A 12,073-nucleotide genomic window follows, 5' to 3' on the forward strand; every position below is an offset into this window, starting at 1 on the left:
ACCCCTTCAAGGGGGTGAAAAATTTGTTGGTCAAAATAACGAAAGTGGCTAGAAAACCTATTTCTAAGCAAAAACTGGTCTATACTTTTTTTTTTGAGAACTCGATACTTTTTGAGTTATGCGTAGTTGAAAATTGGCCATTTTCATTGAAAAATTACACCTTTTCGGACGGTTTTTTGTGAATACCTTAAAAACTATACATCGAACTAAAAACACTGTATAAAACATTTTTTTAGATTATAAATAATAAAGAGATTCGTTCCTTCGTAAATGTTCTGTTAATAATACAAAAAGATATATGGTAGGTGAAAAAGAGTTTGCTTTTTTGGTGCATGCTCAAATTGGTGTATTCAAGTTGAAATAACAGAGGAACGGTAGGTTTTAGGTGTGTAATGCTATCAACGCCTTTTGTAGTGTTTGAAAAGGCCTTTAAAACGAGCACCGTTAGATCGACGCTGTCAAGCCAAAACGGCATAAACGACAATAAATTGATTTTTCAAGAAAGCCAAAAAACTGATTATTTTTATTTTTACCAATTCTGCTTATCTGCACAGTGACTCAAAAAAATTGGTGATTTTTTTTTCAAATTTTAATATTTTATGAACATTAATGTGGCTGAAAATACTGTCTGAAATAAATTAAAAACTAGAAAATGGCGCTTATGTCAAATCGAGATATAACATTGGTGAATATGCCAAACGTACCTCTGGCGTTTGTGTCGATCGCATCGTTGTAAGGTTAGCCAATATGGCGCTTAAAAGGGATAGTTTAAACATATTGTACAAATCTCATTGTTGTCTAATTACTTCAAAGATAATACAGTAACATTTTCGAAAGCAATCAAAGATAAATCTAGTTAAAATTGAAAAACCATCTTAATTGATTCTTTGCATTTTTGCATAAAATTTGATTTTTGAGCATGTTCCACCAATTTTAAATAGAAATAAACATCATATTTAGATTCAGCGACCTCGAAAACATAAAGAATCATCAAAATTTGTCATTCACCTTAAAGTTGATTTTCGTGGTCGGTATAACATCATTTTAGGGGTTGCTGCCGCTTGCCTAACACTAGGTGTGCGATTTTTAAAGTCATATAACTTTTTTCCTATTACATATTTTGACTGGAAATTTTTCAGAAAACTTCTTCATCACTTATATTTTAATACTGTATTGGTTAAAATTATAAGCTAAAAACTTCGTCGCTCAACTTTTTTAATTAAACATGAAACTAACGAAATCTGACGACAAAATGTTTAAAAATTAATAATTCCTTTTTGAATTCGTTTAAACACTTTAGACAAAGCTCGTTGGTATCTAAATACTTAAAAAATGACACAGTAAAATTTTCAAAAGGAAATATTTACAGCGACCAAAGATACAGTGAGGTAAAGTTGAAAAATCATCAAAATTGATTTTTTGAATTTTTACATGAAATTTGATTTTTGAACATGTTCCACCAATTCTAGATAAAAATAAACTTCATATTCGGATTCAGCTACCTCGAAAATATAAAGAATTATAAAAATTTGCCATTCACCTCCCATGGTCGCTTTTTCGATTTCTAAGCCTCAAATTAGGAGTGTGCCGTTCGCCGCCGTGTAAGTGAGCTATGGAGTGACGTCAGAATTACGCCTCTTTTCGCTTTGACAAGTTGTTGCTAAATCAGTTTTAAGCGTACCCTAATTATTAATTGTAATTCTATATTTTTGATAGATTAATAATATAATTTGTGTGTTAATTTTAATTGATTTCATATTTTTAGTTTTGATTTGATTTTGTTCTAGTGTTACTTTTAGGTGATATTATTCTAGGTATATAAGGTAAGAAATACTTAAATTTTTAAAATATGTTAAACAATGTTGTTTTGAAGCTATTTTCTTGTGGCATTTTTGTAACTAACTATTTTTAATGGGAAATAAGCCACAATTTTACTAAAAAAATGATTTTATTAACGTCCAAATAGGATCCGATTTAACCGTCGAAACGTTAATAAAAACATTTTTTTAGTAAATTTGTGGCTTATTAGACAAGCCGAAAACGGCGGGTTCGTCGGAGAAAATATTCCCATGACATTTTTTGCATAATCACGTTCGTGAGACATCCCAGAATAAGGTTCAAGAAGTCGCCCAAGGGAAAAGTGTCCAAATTAAAAAAAAAAATTTTTTTAATCAAATTGCAAAAATCAATATTTTTGGCCCGGACAAATTTTGTTTAGATTTTTTGGACCATTCTGGATAAAAAAGATCTCTTATAATTTTTCTCTAAAGTTGATCGTTTTCGAGATATAAACAATTTAAAATTGAAAAAAACGAAAAATGGCGATTTTCAAGGCTTAATAACTCTATTAAAAGTTATTACTATGAAAATCAGAAAGTGACTAAATCAAAGTTTAAAGCACCCCCTACAAGATCCTGGAGAAATTTTTGTCATTATTTTATTACTAAGCTGTTATTTTTAAGTAATAATAATGAGCGTCTGCACGTATCAGGTGCCCGTCTATAGTGAGTGCAAGAGAGATGCCATTCCGGTAGTGTATCTTACTCGCACTCACATTTACAGTTGCGTCAATGCGATCTTACGGCTTATTGTTAATGATTAAAAATAACAGCTTACTAATTAAATAATGACAAAAATTTCTCCAGCATCTTGTAGGGGGTGCTTTAAACTTTGATTTAGTCACTTTCTGATTTTCATAGTATAATAATAACTTTTAACAGAGTTATTAAGCCTTGAAAATCGCCATTTTTAGTTTTTTTCAAAATTGTTTATGGTACATTCCATGTCAAATCACTCAGGCAAAAAATTTTGGATCTCCGATTTGTCTGAAAATTGGTATATAGCTTCTGAGGGACGTAAAAATACGATATTTAAGGTCAAAAAATCTTCTTCTTTTTTTTCTCAAAATTGTTATTTTATGCGATTTTACAGTGATTTGGTGTTTATTTAAACAAATTTGCATTTTCTGTCGTAAAGTATCAATGAAAAACATAATATTTTAATAGAAAGTACTCAAAAATGTCATTATATGGCATTATAACAAGTTATTTTGATTCAAAACAAGTTTTTGACCAAATTTTATAGTGTAAAAAACGTTAAAATACCGTTTTTTACATTTTCCTCCATTCCCAAAATACATCAGTCGTGCTAAAGAAACCTATTTCTAAGCAAATACTGGTCTATACTTTTTTTTGAGAACTCAATACTTTTTGAGTTATGCGTAGTTGAAAATTGGACATTTTCATTGAGAAATGACACCTTTTCGGACGGATTTTTTGTGAATACCTTAAAAACTATGCATCGAACTAAAAACACTATATAAAACATTTTTTAGATTATAAATAATAAAGAGATTCGTTCCTTCGTAAATGTTCGATTTATAATACAAAAAGAGATATGGTAGGTGAAAATAGTTTGTTTTTTGGTGCATGCTCAAATTGGTGTATTCAACTTGAAATAACAGAGGAACGGTAGGTTTTAGGTGTATAATGCTACCAACACCTTTTGTAGTGTTTGAAAAGGCCTTTAAAACGAGCACCGTTAAATGTCGGTTACTTACAAACTAAGCGAGATATGGTGCAAAAAAATATATGACTAATGTACTTTAAGGAAAAATGAAAAGTATATACATTTAACTCCCCATCCACCGTAATTTAAATGTATTGTTTTCCTTCTACAATACCTTTTAATATATATAGTGTTATTTCTACTTTCAAAAAGTTGAACGGGTTTAAAATGAATGGTTTTTGTAAAAAATGTGATCAAATTATAGACTGAATTTTTAAATTTTTTTTAAAAATCTTCCTTTTTCTCCATGTAATTCGAAAATAAAAATATTTCACCCCTGAGAAGTGGTGGGAACTTCCCCCATGATAAAAGCGCCATAGTATATAGGATATACTTTGAATTAGGAGATTCAAAGAAAATCCATGCAGTAGGATAGAATTTGGAGATAATATCTTGTTCTTAATCTCGCGCATTGACTGGCGTAATCGAAATAGAATGAAATGCAAATATTGTAAACTAATAATTTCTCAGAAAAATGAACCAATTTGAAATGAAAGTATGACTATAATATTCTATTGATTTATGCAATAAGCTACACATCTATAGTGTGTCCCCGAAATATGGCATCGAACATTCTCTCAAATGCAGGAATTAATGATGCGTAGAACCATAAAATACTTTTAAGTACAGTAGGTGTTTCTAAAATATCAAAATAATGAATAACTTTGTTATTTTTATAGAATTCCAGTATCTAGTACCATAACGATAATAGATCGGTACGATAAAGTTCTCGGGCGGCCCTTCCGTCCAGCGTTTTTTATTTGCTTTTTAGACTCAGCGGGACTCAAAACGTCGAAAAAAAGTGAAATCTGAAAAAATTTATTTTGCACGATCCTATAACTTTATCTATTATACTATACTACGTATATAGTACGATAAAGTAAAAATGGCAAGCGCCCACTAAAATGGAAAACTTTACTTAACTTTACTTAACTTGATTTTAGGACCTACTCTTCACAACCCAATAAGTCCCCATTACGCTCGAGTGACTGCACATTTAGCATACTTTGCTCCCCTACCATAATGAAAACGCGCAAAAACACATTATTTAAAGGAAGATCGTGTAGTACTTACATATTCGCGATCTATACCTCGAACTAAGACTTCCATCATACCTAGGTCTAGGCGGTGGCCTCGGTGGCAAGGCGGGTGGAAGTGGTGAAACTTCTATCCTATCATCAGCCTCATTTTTTCTCCCCTGTTCCGTCTGGTTGAATTCTCCTATATTCTCACAGTCGTCCTGTATATGGCATCTACAACTAACGCTTTTTACTTTTGGAGCGTGTCCTATCTTTGGCGAGTGACTATGTGCTACTGCATGATTAATATTTACAATTTGTTGTAGACTACCGGATCGTACACCAGCATGCACGTGGGCATTTTCATTCTTTGTGTTCTCGGTGGTTGGCTTATCAGAACACGTGCAGGTATGGACATGAGCAAGCAAACCACGGTCGCTGGTTTCGCTGGATTGGTAGGCAAGCTCCCCCTTTTGGGGGTCCGGAGAGGGAGTTGACATCGTTTTGTAGAGATTACATGTCTTCCAGCCTGAAAAAAATTTAAATGATTATTTTCAGACAAGTAAAATTTTAATTCATCTTACTATTATGTATGACAAAGTTAAATAGGTAGATAGATTAGGTAGTTTATTATTACTAATAAACATTTTAACAAACTTCAGAATAAAACTCCACTACAAAAAAACAGTAGGTATATGTAATTCCATGTAAAGACTGTCAACAGTTTATATTGGTCAAACAAGTCAGCACATACATCAGTGGCTGATGGTCAGGGTCGGCAGGGTCGGCACTGCCGACCCACACATTTATGGACACATTATAGATTGTTTTTAAATATTTAATTTAATCTGAGTTGATGATATTCGTTTCTGTGAAATAAAAAAAATATCTGTGAGATAATACAGACTAAATTTTATTCATTGTTTTTAAAAGAATTCGATCGATCCCATACGTTAAGTGATCCCTGTGCGCTGTGCGTAAGAGACTTTTCAAAAATGATCCTATAGCCATGCACCCGATTACGATTGTGTGTTTTCGGCAAGCCGTCCCCAGATTGAAGATTTGCTTGTAATAAGAAGCTATGGAATATTAGCCGATAGGCAACCAATTATACATTTCCCGTATTTATTTGAATGGCAAGTACGCGCAATGGCAAGTATCTTGTTAGCGCGCCCGGCATAAAATTATGAAATAGGTAAGTAGGTAGTCTTACGTCGTTTAATGATTGATATTATAATTTAGTTGTTAGGAATTACTATTTAGGTGACAGGAAGAATCGGAGGATTCGTTACATCAAGTTAATTATAAAGAACAAATAAAATTGTTTAACAAAGGACATCGCACACGTCTTATGGAAAATATAATGTCACTCAAATTCAATAAAATTTATACGAATAGATTCGTTTTAAATTAACGGTCAAATCTTATCATTGCGCCAACTCTTAATTATGATTAATTACGGCGCAAATTGCAATTACAGTTTATCGAAATCAAATTTTTTAGTCAGTAAAAGTGTCAGTTACAATCACTATTGCTCTGGGTGCTATTCAAAAGAGCTTAAACCCCGCTGGGCCTAAGCGGATTAGTGAAACTAATCCGCTGATTTATGGAGTACCCACAATTTGGGTATTATAAAATATTTTTTCTCTCTCTAACTTATGTACGTATCCATTTGATTTAAGATTTATTTATATCAATTTCTGCTCTTATTATTGAAAATATGGAGTTGGCGCAATGATAAGATTTGACCGTTAATTTAAAACGAATCTATTCGTATAAATTTTATTGAATTTGAGTGACATTATATTTTCCATAAGATGCGTGCGATGTCCTTTTCTAATTTACTTTCTGACTCGAAGACATTTAGCGGCGTAGCTAAAACAACACAGAATGAAAGAGTCAATTAGTATGGTTGATTCCACCAACATACGATTGTTTTTGATTATCGCGGCAACGAATATTTCAGTGTGCAACATAAGAAGTACGAAAGTAGATGGCTCTAATAATTATTCCAATAAACAGCAATGTAAATTGCAATTTATTTTCGTTCTTCATATTTTGCACAATAAAATATTCGTTGTCGAAATAATCTAACACAGTCGTATATTCGTGGAATAGGGTATAGTTACATTTTGATGCTTTTCGGTAGAAGTAGACAAAACTACTGATAGAGTTAACATGTCATTCACAAGTATTATCAAGTAGATATATCAATTGTTTTTCGATACGCGTTACGTCTGATATTTATGAGAGGTTTTTAGGTTTTCAGACGTGAGTAGAAGCCCATAAGACAGAATATATTTTTGGTGTTTTAAAGGATATAATATTAAACAATTTTGATATCAAAAATAAATTGGTAAGGCAAATTTATGACGGCGCTGCCACAGTATAAATGGAATCTCTTTATACTGTGGCGCTGCCTTGATGTCCGGTGAATTGTATGGTCTCCAGGCAAAAGTTAAAACTATTGCACCAGGCAAAACTATTACTTAGTCACTGTTATAAGTCATTGACCTCTTTGACGATTCAAAATTTAAAAGTTACGCCAAAGAATTTTCAAAATATCTATTAGACAAGTTCTTTAATGAAATAAAATAAGAAAATGGATTAACAGGTTTATATGCTGATCCAAATATTTTCAAAAGGTGGGATAAGTTACAAAATATGTATAATTTTATAAACTGCAATTCATCAGGTACAACAAACTGTTCCCGAAATTAATAAATTATTGTGCTCAAATGTGGGCAAACTCTACCTCAAATGAACGGGTTTCTCTTGTCTCAAAAGAGTTAAAACGTATTGTCGAAACAACATGAAACAAGACAACTTGTCTCAAATTTCAAATGTCAATAGAAAAAAACTTTTAAAATCTCTCCAAAGTAATAATAAATTTTACAATGACGTTATAACCCATTTTGCTACTTCGAAACAACATAGACTAAATAGACTTAATTTATAAACAGGTTTAGGTTCTACATTTAGAGGAAAAAACAAAAAAAAAACAAAAAAAAACAAACAAAAAATAAAAAAACAAAAACCAAATTAAAGCCTTTTGATTAGATGGCAAGATGGCATACCTATCTGAGGAGACAAAACCTTGCCGACCCTGTCCCTAAAGCCACGAGTATAGTCTGGGCAGATTATCGGAAAATAGGTAATTTTTGGGAAAAATTAGGTATTTACCAGCAAGTTTGTTGCTGTAATGGAATCTTATGATGGTATATATTAATAATGTAGGTATGCAACTCTAATAATTGATGCTTGTTAATTGTGGAACAGGTTACAAATTTGGAACGGTCAGACCACGAAAACGGCACATTTATTTTGTCCGACAGAACAGACTTAAACTCTCCGAACGGAGATTAAACTCTCATGCAAAAATCAGACTGCTATTTATCACCTGTCATAATTCCTGTCGTTTGACATATTCTACATGTTCCACTCATGAAAACGCCAATTTGGTGATAAATAGCAGTCTGATTTTTGCATAAGAGTTTAATCTCTGTTCGGGCAGTTTAAGTCTATTCTGTCGGACAAAATACATGTGCCGTAGTGATGTTGATTACAGTTACTTTCGAGTATTCGGTACAAATCGTTACTTTTGTATAAAGTAATCATTTACAGTATTCGTTACTATGATTACTTTTGTTACTTTTGTATTTGAGTACCGGTAATCATATCGAGAATCGTATTTCTCAGTGGGTAGGTATTTTGTATAAAGTAATCATTTACAGCAGCGTTTCCCAACCGGTGGGTCGCGACCCACTAGTGGGTCGCGGGCGAATTTTAGGTGGGTCGCGGCGTGGCTCTTACAGTTGCTGAATAACGTACATATATACCTATCATCATGGGTGAGGGATGGGTCGCTAATATGAAAAAACATCAAAAGGTGGGTCGCCAGACATAAAAGGTTGGGAACCACTGATTTACAGTATTCGTTACTTTGATTACTATTATTACTTTTGTTACTTTTGTATTTGAGTACCGGTAATCATATCGAGAATAGTATATCTCAGTAGGTAGGTATTTTGTAGAAATTAATCATTTACAGTATTCGTTACTTTGATTACTATGATTACTTTTGTTACTTTTGTCTTTGAGTACCGGTAATCATATCTAGAATCGTATTTCTCAGTAGGTAGCTATTTTGTATAGGTATTCCGATATAACAACGACCTTCATCGATCTGTTTAAGGGATCAAACTGATTTGATTACTATGATTACTTTTGTTACTTTTGTATTTGAGTACCGGTAATCATATCAAGAATCGTATTTCTCAGTAGGTAGGTATGTTGTATAGGTATTCTGATATAACAACGACCTTCACCGATCTGTTTAAGGGGTAAAAATGATTTGATTACTATGATTACTTTTGTTACTTTTGCATTTGAGTACCGGTAATCATATCGAGAATCGCATTTCTGAGTGGTTAGGTATTTTGTGTAGAAATTCCGATATAATAACGACCTTCACGAAGTACGAAGTAATCAGCGTAATCAAAGTAATCAAAGTAGATACAATAGTCGTTACTCGCTCTGTTACGATTGGTACGAAGTAATCAGAGTATTCAAAGTAATCAAAGTAGATATAATAGTCATTACTCGCTCTGATACGATTAGTACGAAGTATCGAAGTAATCAGAGTAATCAAATTAATCAAAGTAGATACAATAGTCGTTACTCGCTCTAATACGATTGATATGAAGTAACGAAGTAATCAGAGTAATCAAAGTAATCAAAGTAGATACAATAGTCGTTACTAGCTCTGATACGATTGGTACGAAGTAACGAAGTAATCAGAGTAATCAAAGTAACGATTTGACTCTCTGTATAGTAATCGTTACTTTCGGTATTCGTAAGTAACGAGTACTTTGTAACGAATAGTTACTTTTTCAACATCACTAATGTGCCGTTTTCGTGGTCTGACCGTTTCAAATTTTTAACCTGTTCCACAATTAAAACTTCCCTGTTCCAGTGTTTCCATATATCAAAGTTTGTCCGACTAGCTTAAGCTATTAACAAATTTTCAGCTTGCTTGCTATTAATCAACTTTTTTTTCATACGCGGGATCCAGTCCTATTATGTTATTTAAGTTTACTTGCAATATTCTGCTATAAAATGTATCTTCCAATACGCAATGGGCGGGGGCATGTGGGAGGGGGAGGGAGGAATAAATATGATTTTTGCTTAAACAATAAAATGCAAATGGGCAAAAGAGGGTTAAACTATTAACAAATTTTCAGATTGCTATTAATCAACATTTTTTTTTTGGTACACGGGATCCAGGCCTATTAATTTAAAATAACTCACGATAAATTCAATGAATCATATTTTTATCTCTATATTCCTAATTATTCGATATTTTTAAAATAATTCTGAAATTAAAAAAGCTTGCCTCCTGTGAGGATTGAACTCACGACCCCTGGTTTACGAGACCAGTGCTCTACCACTGAGCTAAAGAGGCAGATGCCTGGCCTTGGTTATAATTGCTATTCACTATGTAACGTTCATTGGAATAATGTAAAATATTTTTTTATTCAAGTTCATACATTTATTTCTCATATTAGGCATTAATGATGTATACTAATTGCATTATTAACATTATTTCTTATTTATTAGGAATAATACGTTACACGCGATGATATTGAAATGTACATTCACCTTTGTGAACCTTGCAGATGAGTACCTACCTACTAGGGATGGCGGTTGTTGAACAAAAAAACGGTTTTCGGTTATACTGGTTTTTTTACTTACGGTTTAACCTGGCGGTTATAACCGGTCAAAAAAACCGCTTGTTCCAAAAACCGGTTTTCGTTTTTTTTTAATCAAAAGCAAATACTCAATAGGTTATAATGTTACATTTATATTGAATCTAAACGGGAACTGGTGTATGTTTTCAAAAGACTGATAGTGTGTAAATAAATTTATTAAATCAGCTAAGTACTTTCAACATATTAATGCCATCATCAGAGCTATCGTCTTATAGGTGTAAAAACCTCAAAAGAAGAGAAAACTTCGAACAAACACATTCTATAGTTTAAAATAAACCCAGGGATATAACCAATGGTTAGGGTAAAAAACCCTTAAATGTTTAAAAAATCACATTTAATGTGTTTTTATAAAATGGCTACCATTCTTACAAACAACAGCTGTTACTATTACTATTACTATTACTGTTTGTAAGAATGGTAGCCATTTTATAAAAACACATTAAATGTGATTTTTTAAACATTTAAGGGTTTTTTACCCTAACCAGTGGTTATATCCCTGGGTTTATTTTAAAACCCTTTCAGCACCAGTGGACGTACGACGTACGTCCACTTACGATACTTGACGTACGACGTACGTCAAATTTATTTTATTACGTTTGAACTGTTTTTGTTTGGATTTTTTGCTTACACTGAAAAAAAAACTATTTAGTTTAGTCAGAGTTTAGCATATCATGGGTCGGGGGTCCGGACAAATAATCCCCGGACAAAAAATCCCCATAAATTATCCCCGGACAAGAATCCCCACAAATAATCCCCGGACAAAAAATCCCCACAAAAAATCCCGGACAGATAATCCCCACAAATGTTTTTGGAGAAAATATTCCCATAAAAAATCCCGGACAAAAAATCCCCAAGAAATATTTTTGCCGATTAAAATTGTCAAATGAATGCTTATAATCCAACGATGGTACTAAAGATGAGCAATTTGGTCCGTCGGTCTGCCTGACCGCGAATATAACTCCTCCGTCACTGTAATAGGTAGCATGACAAATAAGGTGTCGAATGAAAGCTTGGTCGATGGTACTAAAGATGAAAAATTTGACCAAGACTGTCTGTCCATCTGTCCGTCCGACCGCGAATGTAACTACTACGTCATTATGCCAGGTAGAATGACAAATGAGGTGTCGAATGAACGGTTATAATCCAACGATGGTACTAAAGATGAGCAATTTGGTCCTTCGGTCTGCCTGACCGCGAATATAACTCCTCCGCCAATGTAATAGGTAGGAAGATAAATGAGGTGTCGAATGAAAGATTATAATCCAAGGATGGTACTAAAGATGAGACATTTGACCAAGGCTGTCTGTCCATCGGTCCGTCCGACCGCGAATATAACTACTCCGTCATTATGCCAGACAGAATGACAGATAAGGTGACGAATGAACGGTTATAATCCAACGATGGTACTAAAGATGAGCAATTTGGAGAGGGGGTAAATTTAAAATTTTAAACACAAATCCCGCGATATGCAAAATAAACATCAGATCGAAAAACTGAAAAATACATTTTTTTAATATTTTTGAAAAATCTATCGCATGGTGTCAAACACGACCCGCCAAGGAGGTCTGGTGGGAGGTTACTTTAAAATCTTAAATAGGATCCCCAAATTTGTATTGTAGATTTGGATTCTTTACGTAAAAATACTAAACTTTTATTCGAAACATTTTTTCGAATTATGAATAGACGGCGCTATAATCGGAAAAAACGATTGTTGTA

General features: G+C 33.0%; 1 protein-coding gene and 1 non-coding gene across 2 annotated transcripts in view; both read right to left on the bottom strand.

The window, feature by feature from the left end:
• LOC114328623 (uncharacterized) overlaps positions 1–12,073 on the bottom strand; it is a 125,195-nt gene that overhangs the window by 76,192 nt on the left and 36,930 nt on the right. The window contains exon 2 of the mRNA XM_050653381.1: positions 4,642–5,115. Within this exon, the coding sequence (XP_050509338.1) occupies positions 4,642–5,086 (445 nt within the window). The 5' untranslated portion in view covers positions 5,087–5,115. The remainder of the gene's footprint in view (positions 1–4,641; positions 5,116–12,073) is intronic.
• Positions 9,979–10,050, bottom strand: Trnat-cgu (transfer RNA threonine (anticodon CGU)). The gene has a single exon. It is a non-coding gene; the product is annotated as a tRNA-Thr (tRNA).

This window comes from Diabrotica virgifera, chromosome 6, assembly GCF_917563875.1.
Source record: "Diabrotica virgifera virgifera chromosome 6, PGI_DIABVI_V3a".
In the NCBI taxonomy this organism is placed as follows: Eukaryota; Metazoa; Arthropoda; class Insecta; order Coleoptera; family Chrysomelidae; genus Diabrotica; species Diabrotica virgifera.